This window comes from Schistocerca piceifrons, chromosome 3 (genome assembly GCF_021461385.2).
Source record: "Schistocerca piceifrons isolate TAMUIC-IGC-003096 chromosome 3, iqSchPice1.1, whole genome shotgun sequence".
Classification (NCBI taxonomy): Eukaryota; Metazoa; Arthropoda; class Insecta; order Orthoptera; family Acrididae; genus Schistocerca; species Schistocerca piceifrons.
In genome coordinates, this window is record NC_060140.1 from 732,732,009 (window position 1) to 732,757,597 (window position 25,589).

General features: G+C 42.2%; 1 protein-coding gene across 1 annotated transcript in view; it reads left to right on the plus strand.

Moving 5' to 3' along the window:
* Positions 1-18,422, plus strand: part of LOC124789280 (fatty acyl-CoA reductase wat-like) — a 243,661-nt gene extending 225,239 nt beyond the window's left edge. The window contains exon 10 of the mRNA XM_047256585.1: positions 17,780-18,422. Within this exon, the coding sequence (XP_047112541.1) occupies positions 17,780-17,867 (88 nt within the window). The 3' untranslated portion in view covers positions 17,868-18,422. The remainder of the gene's footprint in view (positions 1-17,779) is intronic.
* The last annotated feature ends 7,167 nt before the right edge of the window (positions 18,423-25,589 follow it).

A 25,589-nucleotide genomic window follows, 5' to 3' on the forward strand; every position in this document is an offset into this window, starting at 1 on the left:
GAAATCAATGTGGGACGTACGACGAACGTATCCGTTACGACAGTGCGGCAAAATTTAGCGTTATGGGCTGTGGCAGCAGACGACCGACGCGAGTTCCTTTGCTAACAGCACGACAGAGCCTGCAGCGCCTCTCCAGGGCTCGTTACCATATCGATCGGACCATAAACACCTGGAAAACCGTGCCTGGGCTAATGAGCCCGATTTCAGTTGGCGAGGGCTGATGGTAGGGTGCGAGTGTGGCGCCGACCCCACAAAGCCATTGATCCAAGTTGCCAACAAGGCACTGTGCAAGCTGATGGTGGCTCCATAATTATGTGGACTGGGTCCTCTGGTCTAACTGTACCGATCGTTGGCTGGAAATGGCTATGTTCAGCTACTTGCAGACCATTTGCAGCCATTCATCTTTGGAATTTCTATGGACGACAAGATCCGTGTCACTGGGTCACAATTGTTCACGATTGATTTGAAGAACATCTGGACAATTCGAACGAATTATCTGGCCAACCAGATAGCCCGACTTGAATCCCATCGAACATTTAAGGGGCATAAGCGAGAGGCCAGTTCTTGCACAAAATCTTGCACCGGTAACACTTTCGCAATTTTGGACGCCTACAGAGGCAGCATGCTCAATATTTCTGCAGGGGCTTCCAGCAACTTGTTGAGTCCATGCCATGTCGAGTTTCTGCACTACGCCGAGCAAAAGGAGATCTGACACGATATTAGGACGTATCCCACGACTTTTGTTACGTCAGTGTACACTTTATTTTACCTGTCCAGAGATGAAATTTGTTCTCTTCTGACTTTCAAAGGCGTGTTAGGAAATCTCTTCTGTAGTAACTTGTCTGGAGAAACAGCTCTGTACGGAAGCGAAACGTGGACGAGAAGCAGCTCAGTCACGAAGAGAGGAGAACCTTTTGAAAACTGGTGCTACAAGGTAATACTGAAGATCAGATGGTTAGATCGAATGACTACTAACGAGGTGCTAGGAGGAAAAAATTACATGATAGAACTTGAGAACACGATGCGATCCATTGTTAGGACACATCCTACACGAATCGCCAGTTTGGATGTCGAGGAAGGTGTGTGGGGTAAAAAGTGCAGAGAAAGGGCTAGATTTTAATAGAGTACGTTGCAGCAGTTATGCGGGGATGAAGTCGTTTACAAAGGATAGACTATCACGGACAGCTGCATCAAATAAGTCTTCAACTGAAGCTATGCAACCAGTTCGAATATTAACTGTGACTGTTAACGGCGCGACTTTTTGTCGATTACTGTCACGTTAAATGCCCTGCATAATAGAACAGTTTTAAAAACAAATCAGTTTCAGTATCAGTAGTCTCATTCCACAGTCACTCACAACAGGAAAATATATCTGTAAGGGAACTCTTTATAAGTTGTGCCTTGATAGTGTAATGGCTCATTCTTGCACATGACTCAAGTCACTCAGTTTTCAAAACGACAACAATGTGTCCGCACAATATAATTATTTAATCGTTAAATGAAAGCAAATAAACTTATGGAATACTGGTAATTACAGTGGCGTCCAGATACTGTTGGAAAGCATAATTACGTTCACTCACGCAACTTTAAGTGACAATAGAATTCAATATCTAAATTCTCATCCAGGAAAATTTCTACATTATACTGAAATCATGTTGTGAAAGGCATTTGCATCTCCGAAAATTCGAAGCAGGAATACAAAAATGCAGTCTTTTTAGTGCTCATCCAACCACTGACGTTTTACTTACTTTTATGATCCTTTGATTGTAGTCAAACCCCTATACCTTCCTAACGAATCAGCGTCTCGCATTTTCATCGCGTCTCTGTGATGCGTACGACTTCATACACGATGTTCAGGCAAACCTGCCAACCTTTGCGGTTTATCCGTAAAATTTACGGAAATTGCACCATTTTACGGATGGACGGTGTCATTTTACGACTTTGTGGACCGAAATTTGAAACCTTAACATTAGATAATCACCCCACTTCCTTAAAATCGATCGTTTGCATCTGTCGAAGGTAAGTCTACGATAGTCCACAAATGATTCTTTGATATGACTCATGCCTTTAACCGTGTGATGTTTGTGTCGTCACTGGAACTGAATTTAAAGCCAGGATAACAATTCTTCCACGTGAATCTTAAGTGTCGGCGGACTCTGCTCCGCAAATTCTTTGTTCCGCTCCGTTCGCTTGCTGTGATTGTACCCATATTCTTTGACCCCGTATGGACTGATCATATTCGTTCCACGTGTGTGTTTCACCATGAGCATATTCTTTGTTCACGAGATTGGCGTCGTGTTCGTTTAAGACTCTTGTGTGCTTTGACATGTTTCAATGAAGTGTTTGACTGCCTTGAGTGTTTATGTTAGAATTTTATGTGACGTTCAGTTATACAGGTTCTTTCGATGCTTCAGTACATATCGAGACATTTGTTCTCGGACATTTTCATACGCTATATTCCTTTTGTAAGATACATGAATAAATCCAACAAGAAACAGTACCTCCAGACGTTCTGCTGATTTTTCTTGCACACTAAAATCAAGAAAGGGGGAACAACATGCCTTTTGCACGATATGTTGGTGTGTTATTAGTATTGCACATGGTGGAAGAAATGATTTAAGTAATGATGTGAAGTGCGGTAAACACGTAAGTTATGTTACATCGAGGGAAGATAACAAGAAAATCAACACCCTTCTTGACAAGTCTGGAAACGTTGACAGTGACGTAATTAGGGCCGAGTGTCTATTTACTTCCTTTTTGGTGGAACAAAATGTGCCTTACGTGCCGCTGATCATGCTGGTGCTTTATTTAAAATGTTTTCCACATCAGAAACTGCAAAAAATATAGCTATGGTCGCATGAAAATGACATGCATAGTACATAAAATTTCAAAAAATGCATCATCTAAATTTGTTACTTGCCTTCAGAACGGATCATTTTCTTTGGCAACTGATGGAAGCATAAATATGAATGCCAAGTTGCATCCTGTTGTTGTTACATACTATGATATTCCGCGGGAAAAAGTAGTGAGCTCCGTGTTATCCATACCAGCTTAGATGGGGACTCAACAGGGTGCAACATAGTAACCTGATGATACCACAGCTAAGTTCTCATAACATACCAACTGAAAACTGTGTGGATTTCTGCTCCGACAATGTTCCTGTTATGACAGGACACAAAAATTGAGTTTCAGCAGTTCTGAAGGAAGTTCAACCAGATATTGCCATCATAGGTTGCATTTGCCACCTGATTAATCTAGCAGCTGAAAAATGTGCTGGAAGATTACCACTTACAGTGGATGAGCTATAATTTAATTCTTAGAGAAGAGTGTCAGAAATTTCAGCGCTTGCAGAATGAAGAGGCAAAGAAAATTCTGAAGCATGTATGTATGAGGTGGTTATCTTTAGGTAGATGTTTGGATAGACTACTGGACCAGTTGGGTCCGCTTCTTTCTTTCTTCGGGGAGGAAGTAATATTATGGACTCAAAACATTCCCATAAGGTTAACGTCTTTCAGAATACCTTGAGTTGAACAAAGTGGTCTTTCAGAATACCTTGAGTTGAACAAAGTGAATCCACAGAGTATCAGATGACGAAAATTCTTGATTCTGCTATTACACGTCTCCATAAAAGAATACCATATTCATCCAAATGTGGCAAACTTATCCTAAAAAGTAACACTTCTGCTACAACACGTAAGGAAAAATAGTTTATGTTGCTGTCCTCAAACTTGAACAAGGCCATTTGCGCTTTTCTTCATGTGACTATTCATGTGTTTGACAAACTGAATGTTGCCCTTCGAACTTCTTCCCCACAAGTTCGCTTTTTTTTAAAACTTCTAACTGATATGCTAAAGCAATTGTTCACCAGTTTTGTTGAGCCCAAAATTGTCAAAAACTCCTCGTTGCTTGAAGTTGAGTACAAGATGATTCAAAATCAAAACAGTGGTGATGAGTTATTGGCATTCATACTTTAAACATAGTGAATGATATCTAGGATACAGATAAATTCCTTTTCTTTTCATCAGTGAGAAATTACTTTTGGAGTGCCTGTGACTTTATCATCAACAAGTTTCCACTCAAGTATGATGTGCTGAAGCATGCTCAAGTTGCTAGGTTCGACAAAACCGAATATGTACAGTTTTCTTCCATTCGTTTCCCCCTGGAAAAAGTTTCCTATCATATTATGCTAGGAAGAGAATGAAACTTCAGATGAGGTGGTGAACGAGCATCAGAAACAGTTCACAGCTCTTCAGGTACGTGACACTTCGGTTGCAAATCAAGATCCCATAGATGTTTCCAGTTGGGCACAAATATCAAGAATTCGTGGAGTCGATGGATTTCTTCAGTATAACGGAATTTCTAGAGTAATGCTCTCTATTCTCACCATACCCCATAGCAATGCAGAATGTGAACGTGTTTTCAGCCTTGTGAAGAAAAAAAAGAACAGACTTCAGATTATGCATGTCCATGAATCTCTGGAGACTTTCTATTCTCAAGACTAGGCGTAGTGGTCCCTGTTATGACAAAACATTTTCTCAAGACTTTTTGCAGGAAGCTAGAAAGACCACAACTGTGACTTTAAAGTCGAACTAGCATATGATTTGCATGTCCATGAATCTCTGGAGACTTTCTATTCTCAAGACTAGGCGTAGTGGTCCCTGTTATGACAAAACATTTTCTCAAGACTTTTTGCAGGAAGCTAGAAAGACCACAACTGTGACTTTAAAGTCGAACTAGCATATGATTTGCAGAGTGTATTATATTAATTCTTGCCTATGTTACGTTAAGCAAGTTTTTTTCTGTAAAACCTTTTTTAATTAGCGCATATCTGCTTAATTTGTCAATGAAGTCCCTTTATGTATGCTCCAAACCAATATTCGCCACGCTTCCTGCTTTTTAACATGGATTTCTTCTTGATTGTCATGTTCATCTACAAATCAGCGAGCTATGATTTAAGTAGATGTGATTTCATTGAAATATCCTGCTTAAAGCATGAATTATTGTATTTTGTAGGCCAGAAGTGTTATTATTTTCGTCAAGCCGGGGCATGTTGAAAATCGTTAGATTTTTTGTCACGCATGAGTTTTACTGATAGACCTCTACAAAAGCTGGAAGGTATGGTAAGGTGGGCTACAAAGTGGTGTGGCAACTGCCGTCATAGGAAACCTGGAAAGGAGCAGAAACGAGTAGCGAATGAGATAACACAGGAAGCAGAAGATTTATTTAACTTGTATTTCTCTAAGCGTAATAACACTCATCGCGGTGTCAGCAGGGAAGAGGCTCTCTGAATGATGGTGTCAGAGCTGCGTTTAGTCTAAGTCTGGGTCTGTGTAGCGTCACACAGTGAAGAGGCTCGGCTCCGAGTGCGAGTGGCCGTGTGGCTACCGCCAGCCATCTTGTACCACGGCGGCAGAGAGCGCTCCCAGTCGAGAGCCACTGTAGGCGAGGCTCAGCAGGCGTGAAGCATTGGGTCCGCCGGGTCCCGCATGACTGCTATTGGCGTGTGAAAGAAACTTACAACTCCGTTGCCAACTTTGACGTCCCTGTGATGGTATCGATACGTGATACCACACTCTGGAATTCATCATCATCATCATCATTTAAGACTGATTACGCCTTTCAGCATTCAGTCTGGAGCATAGTCCCCCTTATAAAATTCCTCCATGATCCCCTATTCAGTGATAACATTGATGCCTCTTCTGATGTTGAGCCTTTTACTTCAAAATTATTCTTAACCGAATCCAGGTACCTTCTCCCTGGTCTACCCCGACTCCTCCTACCCTCTACTGCTGAACCCACGAGTCTCTTGGGTAACCTTGCTTCTCCCATGCGTTTAACATGCCCCCACCATCTAGGCCTGTTCGCCCTGACTGCTACATCTATAGAGTTCATTCCCAGTTTTTCTTTGATTTCCTCATTGTGGACACCCTCCTGCCGTTGTTCCCATCTACTAGTACCTGCAATCATCCTAGCTACTTCCATATCCGTAACCTCAAGCTTATTGATAAGGTAACCTGAATCCACTCAGCTTTCGCTCCCATACAACAACTTCCTTCTTGCAGAAGACAGTATATCGTAGCTGAGCACTCACTGCATTAGCTTTGCTACACCTCGCTTCCAGTTCGTTCACTATGTTGCCATCCTGTGAGAATATGCATCCTAAGTACTTGAAACTGTCCACCTGTTCTAACTTTGTTCCTCCTATTTGGCACTCAATCTGTTTATATCTCTTTCCCACTGACATTACTTTCGTTTTGGAGATGCTAATCTTCATACCATAGTCCTTACATTTCTGATCTAGCTCTGAAATATTACTTTGCAAACTTTCAATCGAATCTGCCATCACAACTAAGTCATCCCCATATGCAAGACTGCTTATTTTGTGTTCACACATCTTAATCTCACCCAGCCAGTTTATTGTTTTCAACATATGATCCATATGAACAACAGTGGAGACAGGTTGCAGCCTTGTCTTACCCCTGAAACTACTCTGCACCATGAACTCAATTTACCGTCAACTCTAATTGCTGCCTGACTATCTACATAAAGACCTTTAATTGCTTGCAAAAGTTTGCCTCCTATTCCACAATCTCGTAGAACAGACAATAACTTCCTTCTCGGAACCCGGTCATACGCCTTTTCTAGATCTATAAAGCATAGATACAATTCCCTGTTCCACTCGTGACACTTCTCCATTATTTGCGGTAAGCTAAAGATCTGGTCCTGACAACCTCTAAGAAGCCTAAACCCTCACTGATTTTCATCCAATTTGTCCTCAACTAATACTCGCACTTTCCTTTCAACAATACCTGAGAAGATTTTACCCACAACGCTGATTACAGCCGTCATAAAAACTATCCATCTTATCTTGATCTGTCCCTTCACAATGCGAATATACTGACACAATCCTAATTTTCTTGTTAGACACTGTCAAATCTATCCACATCAGTCGTTCGTTTACGTACCTTCTTGCAAACTACGCTGGATTCCATTTCTTTCCTGATGTAAAGCCCCACACCCCCTTGTGCTATTCCTGCTTTGACTCCTGGCAGGTAACCCTTGTATTCTCCCATTTCCTCTTCTTTCTCACCCCTTACCCGAATGTCAACCGAGCGAGGTGGCGCAGTGGTTAGCACACTGGACTCGCATTCGGGAGGACGACGGTTCAATCCCGTCTCCGGCCATCCTGATTTAGGTTTTCCGTGATTTCCCTAAATCGCTTCAGGCAAATGCCGGGATGGTTCCTTTGAAAGGGCACGGCCGATTTCCTTCCCCATCCTTCCCTCACCCGAGCTTGCGCTCCGTCTCTAATGACCTCGTTGTCGACGGAACGTTAAACACTAATCTCCTCCTCCTCCTCCTCCGAATGTCACTAACAGCTAAAACGTCCAACCCCATCTTACTTGCAGCCTCTGCTAACTCTACCTTCTTCCCAGAGTAACCCCCATTGATATTAATAGCTCCCCATTTCGTTGCCATTCGTTGCCGAGTCGTATCTTAGGAGTCCCTGGTTTGTCAATTAGAGGTGGGACTCCGTCATCTCCAAAGGTCCGAGGCATTTTGCTCTTATTGTTGCCAGCATCATATTTAAAGTACCAGGGAAGCAGGTTGCTAGCCTTACTTGTCCCGGGTCCCACTGAGTTTTACCCCTAACGGTTGAGGGACTAACCGGTGGATTTGGTAGTCTTTGCCGTCTGAGCACAAAGGTGACCACGACTCAGAATATGTCCGAGATGCCCAGCCTTATTCCAAAGTAACTGGCATCCTGACTGTCAGGACCACTTACTTGGCCACTCATACGTTGCCCGTGGTTCATGAACTAGGACATGACTACAGGAACCCACACCATGAACCACACACTCTGGAATTAATGGAGAAAATCCACAGCCCTCGGATAACTGTAGAATATAGCTGTAATCATTCTTACCACTATGCTTGCATCGATCAGTCAACAGCGAGTGGGGTCTGATATTGTTTTCCCAACAACTTTTCTCGTGTATCACTTTTACATTTCACATCCTCATAATATCCTAAAACAGATTTTTAAAAATATGTTACAGATCATTTATTTTAAGAAAGAGCATTTTCTTTAGAATTATGGGAGTACAACGTGGTTATTGAGTATTCATAAAATACACAAATTACAGAAACTTGTTTGCATCTCAGTGGCTTGTTTCAGTTAAACAGTTTCATATTCGGTGGAAAATCGCGTTTCTGTATATGTGCATCACAGAGTTTATAACTAATTCCATAGCTACATGAATTATGTGAAACGCAGAGAAAAATTATGCACGAATTATGTTTTATTTGGTAAATAACGGCTCCCTACTTTCCCAAAAAGCACTCAACAGTTCTACAACGTAGTACGTTACTTGAAAAAATACAGCAATTAATGATTTTTTACTTAACTCTACTGAGCCCACGACGCGTTTTGGATTTTCATCCATCTTCAATTGACGTAACACATCTATATCGTCATCATTATTATATCGACCATATTTTCAACGATGTAGCTGCTTTTTTTGTGTATCTTGTAACTTTTTGTTTCGCATTTATGTGCGTGTCACACACACTTTTAGATTCGCCATATTATTTAGTCCACAACTACGGAGTTTAGCCACCAGCGTCATTGTAAAATAAATGTCAGAGCTTAGTATTGTGCCATGTAACTTGGACAGTAAGTACACACACTTTTTTTGGATCGCAATTTATATTACGCATCATACTGATGGTAATTCACCCATGAACCATGGACCTTGCCGTTGGTGGGGAAGCTTGCGTGCCTCAACGATACAGATAGCCGTACCGTAGGTGCAACCACAACGGAGGGGTATCTGTTGAGAGGCCAGACAAACATGTGGTTCCTGAAGAGGGGCAGCAGCCTTTTCAGTAGTTGCAGGTGCAACAGTCTGGATGATTGACTGATCTGGCCTTGTAACATTAACCAAAACGGCCTTGCTGTTGTGGTACTGTGAACGGCTGAAAGCAAGGGGAAACTACAGCCGTAATTTTTCCCGAGGGCCTGCAGCTCTACTGTACGGTTAAATGATGATGGCGTCCTCTTGGGTAAAATATTCCGGAGGTAAAATAGTCCCCCATTCGGATCTCCGGGCAGGGACTACTAAAGAGGACGTCATTATCAGAAGAAAGAAAACTGGCATTCTACGGATCGGAGCATGGAATGTCAGATCCCTTAATCGGGCAGGTAGGTTAGAAAATTTAAAATGGGAAATGGATACGTTAAAGTCAGATATAGTGGGATTTAGTGAGGTTCGGTGGCAGGAGGAACAAGACTTCTGGTCAGGTGAATACAGGGTTATAAATACAAAATCAAATAGGGGTAATGCAGGAGTAGGTTTAATAATGAATAAAAAAATAGGAGTGCGGGTAAGCTACTACAAACAGCATAGTGAACGTATTATAGTGGCCAAGATAGACACGAAGCCCATGCCTACTACAGTGGTACAAGTTTATATGGCAACTAGCTCTGCAGATGACGAAGAAATTGAAGAAATGTATGATGAGATAAAATAAACTATTCAGGTAGTGAAGGGAGACGAAAATTTAACAATCATGGGTGACTGGAATTCGACTGTAGGAAAAGGGAGAGAATGAAACATAGTAGGTGAATATGGATTGGGGCTAAGAAATGAAAGAGGAAGGTAGAATCTTGCACAGAGCACAACTGAATCATAGCTAAAACTTCGTTCAAGAATCATAAAGAAGGCTGTATACATGGAAGAATCCTGGAGATACTAAAAGGTATCAGATAGATTATATAATGGTAAGACAGAGATTTAGGAACCAGGTTTTAAATTGTAAGACATTTCCAGGGGCAGATGTGGACTCTGACCACAATATATTGGTTATGAACTGTAGATTAAAACTGAAGAAACTGCAAAAAGGTGGGAATTTAAGGAGATGGGACCTGGATAAACTGACTAAACCAGAGGTTGTACAGAGTTTCAGGGACAGCATAAGGGAACAATTGACAGGAATGGGGGAAAGAAATACAATAGAAGACGAATGGGTGGCTCTGAGGGATTAAGTAGTGTAGGCAGCAGAGGACGTTGACGATGAATCATAGAAATTGCATCGGAATAAAATGCAAACGGCACAATGTCGACTTAAGTGCAAGAAGACTGGCTTTCCTTACTGTCTATGATTTGAGCTTTTCCTGTGAGATCAGTTTTGGATTCCGATGCTTCACTTCAGGTTTACAGTATCCCTTGGGCATTCACATTGACGATGAAACACATAAATTGCGTTGGAATTAAATGCAAAAGGCACAATGTCGACTTAAGTGCAAGAGGACTGTGTCTTCTTACTGTCTATGTTTTGAGCCTGTTTGTGAGACCAGTTATAGATTCCGATGCTTCACTTCAGGTTTTCTGTGTCCCTTAGACCTTCACATTGACGATAAAACACAGAAATTGCATCGGAATTAAATACAAAAGGCTCAATGTCGACTTAGGTGCAAGAAGACTGACTTTTCTTACTGTCTACGTTATGAGCCTTTCATGTGAGATCAGTTTTAGTAGGTAAAAAGACGAGGGCTAGTAGAAATCCTTGGGTAACAGAAGAAATATTGAATTTAATTGATGAAAGGAGAAAATATAAAAATGCAGTAAATGAAGCAGGCAAAAAGGAATACAAACGTCTCAAAAATGAGATCGACAGGAAGTGCAAAATGGCTAAGCAGGCATGGCTAGAGGACAAATGTAAGGATGTAGAGGCTTATCTCACTAAGGGGAAGATAGATACCGCCTACAGGAAAATTAAAGAGACCTTTGGAGAGAAGAGAACCACTTGTATGAATATCAAGAGCTCAGATGGAAACCCAGTTCTAAGCAAAGAAGGGAAAGCAGAAAAGTGGAAGGAGTATATAGAGTGTCTATACAAGGGCAATGTACGTGAGGACAATATTCTGGAAATGGAAGAGGATGCAGATGAAGATGAAATGGGAGATACGATACTGCATGAAGAGTTTGACAGAGCACTGAAAGACCTAAGCCGAAACAAGGCCCCGGTAATAGACAACATTCCATTAGAACTACTGACAGCCTTGGGAGAGACAGTCCTGACAAAACTTCACCATCTGGTGAGCAAGATGTACGAGACAGGCGAAATACCCTCAGACTTCAAGAAGAATATAACAATTCCAATCCCAAAGAAAGCAGGTGTTGACAGATGTGAAAATTACCGAACTATCAGTTTAATAAGTCACGGATGCAAAATACTAACGCGAATTATTTACAGACGAATGGAAAAACTGGTAGAAGCCGACCTCGGGGAAGATCAGTTTGGATTCCGTAGAAATGTTGGAACACGTGAGGCAATACTGACCTTACGACTTATCTTAGAAGAAAGATTAAGGAAAGGCAAACCTACGTTTCTAGCATTTGTAGACTTAGAGAAAGCTTTTGACAATGTTGACTGGAATACTCTCTTTCAAATTCTAAAGGTGGCAGGGGTAAAATACAGGGAGCGAAAGGCTATTTACAATTTGTACAGAAAGCAGATGGCAGTTATAAGAGTCGAGGGGCATGAAAGGGAAGCAGTGGTTGGGAAGGGAGTGAGATAGGTTTGTAGCCTCTCCCCGATGTTATTCAGTCTGTATACTGAGCAAGCAGTAAAGGAAACAAAAGAAAAGTTTGGAGTAGGTATTAGAGTCCATGGAGAAGAAATAAAAACTTTGAGGTTCGCCGATGACATTGTAATTGTCAGAAACAGCAAAGGACTTGGAAGAGCAGTTGAACGGAATGGACAGTATCTTGAAAGGAGGATATATAGGATGAACATTAACAAAAGCAAAACGAGGATAATGGAATGTAGTCGAATTAAATCGGGTGATGCTGAGGGAATTAGATTAGGAAATGAGACACTTAAAGTAGTAAAGGAGTTTTGCTATTTGGGGAGCAAAATAACTGATGATGGTCGAAGTAGAGAGGATATAAAATGTAGACTGTCAATGGCAAGGACAGCGTTTCTGAAGAAGAGAAATTTGTTAACATCGAGTATAGATTTAAGTGTCAGGAAGTTGTTTCTGAAAGTATTTGTATGGAGTGTAGCCGTGTATGGAAGTGAAACATGGACAATAAATAGTTTGGACAAGAAGAGAATAGAAGCTTTCGAAATGTGATGCTACAGAAGAATGTTGAAGATTAGGTGGATAGATCACGTAACTAATGAGGAGGTATTGAATAGGATTGGGAAGAAGAGAAGTTTGTGGCACAACTTGACCAGAAGAAGGGATCGGTTGGTAGGACATGTCGTGAGGCATCAAGGGATCACAAATTTAGCATTGGAGGGCAGCGTGGAGGGTAAAAATCGCAGAGGGAGACCAATAGATGAGTACACTAAGCAGATTCAGAAGGATGTAGGTTGCAGTAGGTACTGGGAGATGAAGGAGCTTGCCCAGGATAGATAAGCATGGAGAACTGCATCAAACCAGTCTCAGGACTGAAGACCACAACAACAACAACACTGATTGTAAGTACCCATCAGTAACACGCGTAATGTAAATTTCGATCGAAAAGAGTGTATATGATTTGTCAAACAGAATGACTAGTACTCAGATCATCGATTGACGATGCTGGTACCAAATAAAAACGCTAATAGCTAAGAAACTGCAAGTAACGACTCAAAAATTTCCATATACTGCGGTGAATGCCAGCTCGCATTAAACATGCATTAGTGCAAGATAACGTTCGTAAACACAGAAAGGCATTCAGTTGCTTTCGCTTACTGCAGGAATGGGGAACATTTGGTGACCAGTTAGCCTTATTTACATGTGTTACTGGCCATTAAAATTGCTACACCACGAAGATGAAGTGCTACAGACGCGAAATTTAACCGACAGGAAGAAGATGCTGTGATATGCAAATTATTAGCTTTTCAGAGCATTCACACAAGGTTCGCGCCGGTGGCGACACCTACAACGTGCTGATATGAGGAAAGTTTACAAACGGTTTCTCATACACAAACAGCAGTTGACCGGCGTTGCCTGGTGAAACGTTGTTGTGACGCCTCGTGTAAAGAGGAGAAATGCGTACCATCACGTTTCCGACTTTGATAACGATCGTATTGTAGCCTATCGCGATTGCGGTTTATCGTATCGAAGGTAATACGGAACGCCGTGCTGGATCCCAACGGCCTCGTATCACTAGCAGTCGAGATGACAGGCATCTTATCCGCATGGCTGTAACGGATCGTACAGCCACGTCTCGATCCCTGAGTCAACAGATGGGGACGTTTGCAAGACAAAAATCATGTGCACGAGCAGTTCGACGACGTTTGCAGAAGCATGGACTATCAGCTTGGAGATCATGGCTGCGGTTACCCTTGACGCTGCATCACAGATGGGAGCGCCTGCGATGGTGTACTCAACGACGAACCTGGGTGCACGAATGGCAAAACGTCATTTTTTCGGATGAATCCAGGTTCTGTTTATGGCATCGTGATGGTCGCATCCGTGTTTGGCGACATCGCGGTGAACGCATACTGGAAGTGTGTATTCGTCATCGCCATACTGGCGTATCACCTGGTGTGATGGTATGGGGTACCATTGGTTACACGTCTCGGTCACCTCTTGTTCGCATTGACGGCACTTTGAACAGTGGACATTACATTCAGATGTGTTACGACCCTTGGCTCTACCCTTCATTCGATCCCTGCGGAATCCTACTTTTCAGCAAGATAACGCTCGACCGCATGTTGCAGGTCCTGTACGGGCCTTTCTGGAGACAGAAAATGTTGGAGTGCTGCCCTAGCCAGCACATTCTCCAGATCTCTCACCAATTGAAAACGTCTGGTCAATGGTGGCCGAGCAACTGGCCCATCACAATACGCCAGTCACTACTATTGTTGGACTGTGGTATCGTGTAGAAGCTGCATGATCAGCTGTACCTGTACACGCCATCCAAGCTCTGTTTGACTCAATGCCCAGGCGTATCAAGGCAGTTATTACGGCCAGAGGTGGGTGTTCTGGGTACTGATTTCTTGGGATCTATGCACCCAAATTGAGTGAAAATGTAATCACATGTCAGTTCTAGTATAATATATTTGTCCAATGAACACCCGTTTATCATCTGCATTTCTTCTTGGTGTAGCAATTTAATGGCCAGTAGTGTATATACAGGGTTATTACAAATGATTGAAGCGATTTCGCAGCTCTACAATAACTTTATTATTTGAGATATTTTCACAATGCTTTGCACACACATACAAAAACTCAAAAAGTTTTTTTAGGCATTCACAAATGTTTGATATGTGCCCCTTTAGTGATTCGGCAGACATCAAGCCGATAATCAAGTTCCTCCCACACTCGGCGCAGCATGTGCCCATCAATGAGTTCGAAAGCATTGTTGATGCGAGCTCGCAGTTCTGGCACGTTTCTTGGTAGAGGAGGTTTAAACACTGAATCTTTCACATCACTATGCGTGAAACTTGCCCGCACGCGTTCAACCGTTTCTTCGCTCACTGCAGGCCGACCCGCTGATTTCCCCTTACAGAGGCATCCAGAAGCTTTAAACTGCGCATACCATCGCCGAATGGAGTTAGCAGTTGGTGGATCTTTGTTGAACTTCGTCCTGAAGTGTCGTTGCACTGTTATGACTGACTGATGTGAGTGCATTTCAAGCACGACATACGCTTTCTCGGCTCTTGTCGCCATTTTGTCGCACTGCGCTCTCGAGCGCTCTGGCGGCAGAAACCTGAAGTGCGGCTTCAGCCGAACAAAACTTTATGAGTTTTTCTACGTATCTGTAGTGTGTCGTGACCATATGTCAATGAATGGAGCTTCAGTGAATTTATGAAATCGCTTCAATCATTTGTAATAGCCCTGTATTTAAGCTCGCGGGCCGCGACGCGACAGGAGCGTTCCCAGCGCATAAAGTCAAACCTGTGGCGTCCGTGACGTTAATGTTTATGGCGTAACGCACCGATATGAACGGACCCATTCCCCGACACGCCATGTCAACAAATTGTACCTCAAAATACGCCTTTTTGAGAGTACATTCCTTTGAAGTTCACGACATCCTCACATGTTTACATTTATTTAAGCGTTGTGAACATGATTTTTTTCATTTATCTTCATCTTTTACTTACGACGCATTACAGTAGCTGCCTGTTGCAAAATCCTGCAATGCCGTAGTAAAGAAATAATGTTCACAACACGTAAACACATGTTAACATCATAAGATGATATGTCAGACATCTTGAAATGTCGCCCAGGAAAAATAAACTCCCATAAAACCAACAGGTTGCAGCTAATTCATTATAAATTACCTCCAGTTCCAACGGTTGCAGTGTTTTAATACGTCGTTAATAACAAGAATTATTTACGAATGTCAGTAGGAGAAAGAAATCCAAAGCGATCTGAGCATCGACGGGAGTATCCAAAAAGCGTCCCAATTGGAGTACAATGCGAGTCACTCCCTCCCTCTCAGATGGATTTCTTCCGCGGGCCACATCCGGCCTGCGCGTCGCTGGTTGCCATCCCTGATTTACAGCGTCAACGATAAGCTTCCCGGTAAAGTCTGCTGTAGTATGGACGAGTGGACACTTTGTATAGTTACGGAAACTTGTACCGTATCATCGAACAAACTGGTTCACAGAACCCTTGTGAGACCTGTTCTCTAGTACTATTTGGTTGTTTTTGAATACCCAATAAGTCGGAATAAAAAAGGAACGAAGGAATTTGTACCATGCTACTAGTTTGAACGTCATTCTCACGAAATACTATTTGGGTACATTTACAGAATCAGTTATCAATGTAGTACGTAAAACAGTTATATTCTCATTTTTTAATCAAAATTTGAAAAGGGCAACACTACAGTGCTAATACGAGCATAACAGGTTCCATTTGGGGAAAACACTAGCGGAGTAAAATTCTTAAGTTTTTCAGAGGAGGATTAGAAACGGTGATCAAAGACGGAAGAAGGAATCAGCTTGTTTATAGCCTAGGTGAGCCAGTCGTTCCGGATTTTTTTGAAATGACTTAAAGAAATCGCGAACGTACTAAATTTTAATAACTAAACAGGGATTTGAATTCCATTTTTCCGTAATCCTAATCCACTACATTAAACACTACCCCACTCCATCGATAATATCTTTGCTTACCCTTACACTACACAGGAAAACCACAGCAGGCCCATATTATCATACACAATAGTTTCTCTATTTCGAATACACTATCAGGGCAGAATGGCAAACACACACAAAAAAGAACCTTACACGAAAATATAATTGACTAACATGAGTAAATTAGTTGACAGAGGATCGAAACCTACTCCGTCGACAACGACGTTATTACTGACGTAGGACCGAGAAGAAAATCGGTCGTTCTTTTTTCAAAGCAGGCATCACGGCATTCACTTTAACCTATTTAGGGAACCTACGGAAAACCAAAATCACTATGGCAGGATGTGACTTTGACTGCAGTTCCTCGCGGATGGTACGTGCTAACCACTGTATCAACGCGCGCTGAAGCATTTGGAGACTTGTCCGCTGAAGCCAACTGCTTAGTGCAGATTCATCCGAGTTTACTTTCCTTGGCCCTCGTGGCCTTAGACCACTTCAGAAGGCTACTACATCGTCACACAAATTATGCCTGCAGCATGACACGCTAAACGCGTATACACGTAACCAGTTTTATAACGAAACATGAAATCATGCGGATAACCCGGCAGTCATCAGCTCAAGCATTAATAAGTCGCTAAACACGTATTCAGAAGTATGAAGGTTAAGATTCCTGTCCGGACATCCTAGTTTAAGTTATCCGTCGTTCCTCTAAATAAGTTGTGACGATAATGACGCCATCATTGTCCAGTCCGAACTAATGCCATTGAACTTTAATGTTTGTCCTCTCTTTCCTTCGTATGTCAGTAGGCTGTTTGGAAACATCAGAATCAGTGATCCACGAATCGCATAGACAGGCTTCAACAGATTACGCCAGTATTGTCGTAATTCATATACATGTAATACTGATTTCAAACTGCACTTTGTACACAAAACATCGACGTTCAACGCACGATCAGACACCGAGCGAGGTGGCGCAATGGTGAAACATTGACTGAAGTTCCGGAGGTCGGCGATTCGAATTCCCGTCCCGCCATCCAGGTTTAGTTTTTCATTTCCCTGAACATCTAAGGCGAATGTTTGGATGATTACTATGAAAAGTCACGGTTGATTTCTATCCGTATCCGTCCCAAATCCAAGCGTATGTTCCGTCTCAAATGACCACGTCTTCAACGGCATTTTAAACCCCAATCTTCTTCATGCTCAGAGTTTTTCGTTTTGGCGAACAATGGAGCAATATTTTTGTAAAGTCATGTGCTCGATAAGTGGTGGCCGTGCGATTCTAGGCGCTACAGTCTGGAACCGAGCGACCGCTGCGGTCGCACGTTCGAATCCTGCCTCGGGCATGGATGTGTGTGATGTCCTTAGGTTAGTTAGGTTTAATTAGTTCTAAGTTCTAGGCGACTGATGACCTCAGAAGTTGGGTCGCATAGTGCTCAGAGCCAATTTGAACCATGTCCTCGATAAGATGCGGAATGTGCTTATTCATTATGTACTAATGACGTGGCACCTATTGGCAAGTGATTAGGTAACCCTCTACTGTATTCACATTAACAAAGCCAAATTCGCGTGTGCCACTGATCGTGAAGTTCAATACAGCAATATCAGATAACTCTGCTGACAACACTGATTTTCGTACTTGTTTAAGAAGCAAGTGAAAAAGAGCTAGTTGTGTTCTAATTCCTTTGTGTCTTCGCAGGTTGAAGTGGGCGCACTACGGACTTGTCACCTGTCTGTGGCTTCTCCTGCTTCGGATGCTGTGGGCGATCGTGTGCATCTTCGTCTGAGCTCTGCGCCCGTGTGCTGACGAGTCCACAACCGCACAGCACTCCTGCCCGCCTCAAATTTACTGGGAGCCCTGCTGCGCGGCTCTCGCCCATCCTTCCAAGTTCTTTTTCATTTTTGCTACACATATAACTCAGATCCGCGATGAAGGTGGACAGGGAAGACATTCCAGGATACAGGAAACTGCAGTTCCGTATTAAAGGAAGGAAAAGAGAAAAGAGTCGATATACTTTCAGAGAGAGAAGAAAAGACAAGTTTAACGTACTTATTCACACGAACACATTTTTGCAGTGCAAAAACATACGCTCGAGTGAAACTGTTCATTCTAAACAGTCTCAGAAATTCTGAAACGTGTGTTATAGAGAGATAATGTTCTCTCGGTATTTTATAAACATAAATCTTATGACTGACAACTGTCCAATGTATATTTCTGTAAGATATTTAACAGTAGATGGTAGTTTTTGTATAATGTATAACCATTGCAAACTTTACTCTGCTACAAGTTTTTGTCTTATACATAAACAGAGATATTTAATGTGAGTCATGTTTGCTATTGAGATAATAAGCATATATTTACAAATAATTTATTCTCATTCTCGGAAAAGACTGATCCTTACCTCTCAGTGAAACCACGTCTTACACTACTACTTCGCTCATAACAGCGTTTTATATGGGAAGCAAAGTAATATATTGCACCACAGACTACACTATCTTAGCATAAATGGTGCTGTGATGTACTGTTGCTTTTCACTTAGCAAAATGTAAATTCGTGTTCGGCAAACCAATATACAGTTTATAACTGTGCCTGCCACTGTCTTATACAGTGTAAAGTTGACTAATACTCGTGGTGCGTCAAGCGTGTCCTTTTCCTACACGAATGTAGCCGTTCGGCCATATGGGCTGTCGAAGGCTCTTATGACGTAAAACGTGTTGGTGAATCTGTCAGGCGATGCTTCGGGTGTTATTGCTACAGCTGTCCCTGAGTTTAAGTGACACCACCACCGATACTCTCAGCGACATCTCACTACACATTTGCTAACTGTGTCTGTACAAACACTGCAAAACTGGACACTGTCAATTTAAAAACAGTTAAAACAAAAAATAACCTTTCGATGACACGGTGTACTCATGACAAAGCATAATAAATCACTTTTGGTCAGAAGTTCACGAAGAAATCCTGAAATCATTCAGATGACACTCTACTTACATTCATTTTGAAGATATAAGCACTAATTTTGCAAAATTAGCACTCTTCACACCACAGTTGTTGCCCTATCATGAGATAATAAGGATTTCTTGTGCAATTTCAGACAATTTACTTACATAATAACGCAAAGGATTTTTACGACATCCTGGTTACGTAATGAGAGGCATTTAGTAAATAACAGCTAGCATCGCTGCCTTCGGTGCTGTAGTACCTGTGTTCGATTCCCGGTATCATCTGATTTCTTTTGAGACGATGAGATCCGGAACGAGGTCCACTCAGCCTATTGACGCCAGATGAGGAGCTGATTCCATAAATAAGCAGTGGCCTCATCAGAATTCATCTACTGGCTAACGGCAGGAGGTATTGACGACATGCTGGTCACATGTACCACGCTCATAGATTGCTCCTCATACTGCCTTGTTGGTAGCACTCGGCCTCTTGGAGCAGTTCTAAGGCCTAAACCGTGAGTGGTGTTTGCATTTATCTTTTACTTGACTTGAACTGCAGATTCTGAGATCTTCTTGGTCTTCATACACTAGTTGACTGCTGGATGTCAGCTGCTTTCATAAATCCAGAGACAGCGACCCATTCCGCCGTGCGCAACTGTCAGAAGTGTGTTACAGTCGCGTGTAGTGGTATTCCTGCGTAGTTTATACTGTATAAAGGCTGTTCCACAGAAAATTCTAAACTACTGGCCATTAAAATTGCTACACCACGAAGATGACGTGCTACAGACGCGAAATTTAACCGACAGGAAGATGCTGTTGTGATATGCAAATGATTAGCTTATCTGAGCATTCGCACAAGGTTGGCGCCGGTGGCGACACCTACAACGTGCTGACATGAGGAAAGTTTCCAACCGATTTCTCATACACAAACAGCAGTTGACCGGCGTTGCCTGGTGAAACGTTGTTGTGATGCCTCGTGTAAGGACGAGAAATGCGTACCATCATGTTTCCGACTTTGATAAAGGTCGGATTTTAGCCTATCGTGATTGCGGTTTATCGTATCGAGGGTAATACGGAACGCCGTGCTGGATCCCAACGGCCTCGTATCACTAGCAGTCGAGATGACAGGCATCTTATCCGCATGGCTGTAACGGATCGTGCAGCCACGTCTCGATCCCTGAGTCAACAGATGGGGACGTTTGCAAGACAACAACCAACTGCACGAGCAGTTCGACGACGTTTGCAGAAGCATGGACTATCAGCTTGGAGATCATGGCTGCGGTTACCCTTGACGCTGCATCATAGACAGGAGCGCCCGCGATGGTGTACTCAACGACGAACCTGGGTGCACGAATGGCAAAACGTCATTTTTTCGGATGAATCCAGGTTCTGTTTACAGCATCTTGGTGGTCGCATCCGTGTTTGGCGACATCGCGGCGAACGCACATTGGAAGCGTGTATTCGTCATCGCCATACTGGCGTATCACCCGGCGTGATGGTATGGGGTGCCATTGGTTACACGTCTCGGTCACCTCTTGTTCACATTGACGGCACTTTCAACAGTGGACGTTACATTTCAGATGTGTTACGACCCGTGGCTCTACCCTTCATTCAAACCCTATATTTCACCATGATAATGCACGACCGCATGTTGCAGGTCCTGTACGGGCCTTTGTGGATACAGAAAATGTTCGAGTGCTGCCCTGGCCAGCACATTCTCCAGATCTCTCACCAATTGAAAACGTCTGGTCAATGGTGGCCGAGCAACTGGCTCGTCACAATACGCTAGTCACTACTCTTGTTGAACTGCGGTATCGTGTTGAAGCTGCATGGGCAGCTGTACCTCTACACGCCATCCAAGCTCTGTTTGACTCAATGCCCAGACGTGTCAGGGCTGTTCTGTGTACTGATTTCTCAGGATCTATCCACCCAAATTGCGTGAAAATGTAATCACATGTCAGTTCTAGTATAATACATTTTTCCAATGAATACCCGTTTATCATCAGCATTTCTTCTTGGTGTAGCAATTTTAATGGCCAGTAGTGTAGTTTTACATGGTCGAATGCCCAAATTCATCTCCGTGAGCTTCAGAGAAACAGAATGTCAATCATTTCATCCTTCTCTGATGTTGCGGGCAATATTCGAATCTCAACGTGATGCAAATATCTGTAGACGCATGGTGCTTAGATTATCCTATTTGAAAGAATGATGATTTTTATTTATATAAGGCTGTATTTTCTCTGTAGCTCATCCCATTTATTAAACATCCTCTTCTACAAAATACAGAACAATTGAATGTACGTCTATATACACACTCTACAAGTCACTGTTAAAGGCTTGACACTGGATACGAAACACTGCACTACACTTTAGGGTTTATTCCCGTTCTAATCTTTATGTAGCTTGGAAACAGTGACTACTTAAATGCTTCAGCGGGTGCTACGATTAAAGTGTGCTAACGCCCTTACGGGTGTGATCGTAGGGGGATGTACAATATCGTGCTTTGGCGGGATACTTGCGACATTCTCCAAGCTTCTGCAATCTAAAGTTTTGCAACATTTGGTGATGCTCTCTGGTGGGACAAACATACGACCATTCGTGTTACCCTTCCTAATAATCGTTCAGTATCCATGTTAGACCTTCCTGATGTAGGTCTGGCACACTCGAGCATTGTGGGGTAAACTAGTAAACTGTTCGAAAAAGATTTTTACCACCACCTGTATCTACATGACTACTCTGATATACGCAATTAAACACACAGCAGAGAGTTCTTCGAATCACCTTCACGCTGTTTCTCTACCTTTACACTCTCGAACAGCGCGCGCGGAAAAGGAACACTTGAATTTTTCCGTGCGAGCTGCGATTTCTCTTATTTTCTTACGATGATCATTTCTCCCTATGTAGGAAGTTTGTCCGTGAGGTAGCGACGAACGTCGATGCTCCTATGAGGAGGTGCTCCATCTTGTTATATACTCACTCCGTCTTCAGGCCACGAGTGGCCTACCGGGACCATCCGACCGCCGTGTCATCCTTAGTGGTGGATGCTGATAGGAGGGGCGTGGGGTCAGCACACCGCTCTGCCGGTCGTTATGGTGGTATTCTTGACTGAAGCCGCTAGTATTCGGTCGAGTAGCTCCTCAATTGGCATCACGAGGCACCCCGAAAAATGGCAACAGCGCATGGCGGCCTGGATGGTCACCCATCGAAGTGCCGACCACGCTCGACAGCGCTTAACTTCGGTGATCTCACGGGAACCTGTGTATCCACTGCGGCAGCTCCATCTTGCTGGAAGATGAAATTCTCATTATTAGCATTTAGTTGTGGAAACAACAACTGCATTTTTTTGGACTGCATAAGAAACTTTTCCTCGCCCTCTGCATTGTTGAGGCATAGCACACTCGCTCTACCGATACCATTGTTCCTAAAGTGTCGATACCAATGCGCAGCGATCTGTTTACACGGCGGTTCTTTTCCATTATTGCTTCTGAATATACGTTGCACTCTTTCAACACATAAACATCTCGCATATTACAACATATAAAAACCCTTTTTCTTGCTTTGTCGCCATTTGTCAAGTCGCTAAACTCGCAACGCCGACTGGTAGGCACAATACGTATTCGTTGAGTTTACGGTTCTTATCACGCATCAATCACATTTATACATGTAATACTTTGGAAAACAGAGAACTCTGAAAACAAATGAATCATTTATTGTAAATGAATCATTATTTTAATCAGTGGTAAATGTGTCGTACTCGGGTCATAGCGGTAGTTATCACGAATGATGTATGTACTCTTGTTTCTTATAGCCACATTACTTCGCTTAACGATGATTACGTATGCCTATCCTATGGTAATTCGGAAACTACGATAATAGTTTCCGTGATAATGAAGTGACAGTAACGGCAGACTCAGCGGGGAAGACGTTGAATTACCGTCGGTAAAAGCCCGACGAGAGCACCTTGCGGCTATGGACGCGCCGTGGGGAACCTGTTCTTCTCCTTGGGTATTTTATTACTAGCTGACTCAGGGCCGTTGTAATGCACAAATTAAAGCAAAAAGCGTAGCAGCGCCTGTTGCGGCGAGTCTTGTTTCTCAGCTACTTTGTGTCGGCATGCGTAGTTGAGAAGTGACCGAGACCGACTGCCACATTTTATTGCCGACATTTCACTGTCATGTAAATTTTATTTACAAAATAGGCTTTCATTTCCCATTAGCCTGACAAATTTGACAAGTCGTGCCAGGCTCACATTGTTACCACTTTTTGTTTCGGATCAATTGTTATCATAGACAACACAACAATAGAGGACGTCAATAATTACCTCGTCGTAATACGCCGTATTGTGACGAAACTGGTGTCATATATAACAGAGAAAACTTGTTATTGCAGTCTTTACTCCGAAGCCTGGTTTGGTGCTACTCTCCACGATAGTCTGTGCTACGCAGGCCTATTCATCTCTCTATAATTACTGCACGCTACATACATCTCAACCTGATTACTATATTCGAGCCTCGTCTCCCTCTGTATCTTACTCTCACACTGCCATCAGTTACCAAACCGACGATTCCTTGATGTCCTATCAACTAATCCCTTCTTTTAGTCAGGTTATGCCATAAAGTTCTCTTTTCTCCAATTCGATTCAGTACCTTCTCATCAGAAATTCAGCCTACCCATGTAATATCTACCAATCTTCTGTAGCATAATATTTCAAAAAAGTTTCTGTTTTCTTCTTCTATGAATTGCTTATCGTCCACGTTTCACTTCTGCGCATAGCTACGCTCTGAATACCTGTAGACATACTTATAACATTTAAATTTATATTCGACGTTAGGTACTTTCATTTTTCGGAAATGATTATTTCGTTATTGTCAGCCTGCATTTTATATCCCCAATACTTCGGCCATCGTCAGTGATATACTGTTCAAATAATCTACTGCTTTTAGTGTTTCATTTCCTAAGTCCCTTAGTATCTCCTCATTTAATTCGTCTACGTTCCATTACCCTAATTTACTTTTGTTGATGTTAATCACATTTTTAAGACACTATCTATTCCGTTCAGCTGCTCTTTCTAGTGGTTTGTTGCCTCTGACAGAGTTATGATATAAGCAAACTGTACGCTTGTCATTTCTTCTCTCTCAATATTGATTCCCTTTTCCAGTTTCTGCTTGATTTCCTTTAGTGCTTGTTCTGTGTACAGATTAAGTAACAAGCTACAATCAACACTTAATCACTTCTCAACTACTGCTTTCCTTCCATGTCGTTCGAATCTTGTAAGGGCATTACATTACTTTTCGCTCCCTGTATTTTACCTCTGTTACCCCAAAAATGTTAAAGAGTGTAGAGCAGTCATCGGTGAGGGTTGTCTTTCTTCAACCTATCTTATGACATAAATCGTAAGCTAAGTATTGATTTACTCGTTCCCATATTTCTCCAAAACAAGAATTGATCCTCCCAGAAATAGGCTCTACCACTTTTTCCATTCTTCTATAAACAACAGTAATTTATAACTATGACTTGTTAATCTTATACTTCGCTAACATTCACACTTGTCGGCAACTGCCTGTTTTGGGGCTGCAATGAATACATTCTTCTTGAAGTCGGGTATTTCACCTGTCTCATATACCTTACACACCCGGTGGAACAGTTTTGTAATGGATGGTTCTCCCAAAGATCTCAATAATTTCGAGGCAAAGTCGTCTACTCCAGGCAACTTAAGTCGAAACAAGACCCCCAGATAGAACATTACAAGTAATAAATCACATAGTGAAAAGAAAATCAAGTATGAAAGACCGGATTTCTTGTAAACATCCAGGAAATTAGCGAAATAGGAGCTCCAGTTACAAGTAGATGAATTCTGATTTCTTTGTAAGCCTTATAAATAAGACAGATAAAATAATTTACAAATACGAACAGAATTTGAAAAAGGGGTGCTACCTTAAATACAAGATGGCTATTGTTAGCAGAAGAACGATACGAAAATAATCACAAGATAGGGGGAACAATAAAACTCTATCACCTCACATGACAACAAGCAGATGCTCTATCGAAGACAATCATAATGTCAATATTGCTATTTGGAAACTTAAGAAACAACAGAATAACACCAGATTACAGCCAGTCAAGCTGATGAACATGATAAAAATACCGAGTAATAGTCGATTATTTGCATGTAGGCACACACTGAATTACAACAATTTCTCATATACAAACAACAACATAATTGGAATAAAATAATTTCGGGTATTAGGCTGCATCTTTAACTGGACTGACCTGAAGAGGATTGTTGCAAAGTAGGCCGAAACGTCAGCAAATTTGTTGCTTTACCGTCTCATAATGATACCCAAAATTGTTTTATTCTAAATGACACTGGCCGTGAAACCCTACAAAACTTTTAACAAATTAACTGATTTTCAGTGCAGTCCATTGAACTTATTTTTAGAATGAGCACTGGTATCATTCTTTGCTGAAACCTTCAAATTTATCGTATTGCATAGAAACCAGTCATTCCATGAACTATGTTCCGCGTCCATAAGTTACTATGTTAACTGTGATTTTGAACTTTGTAAGCA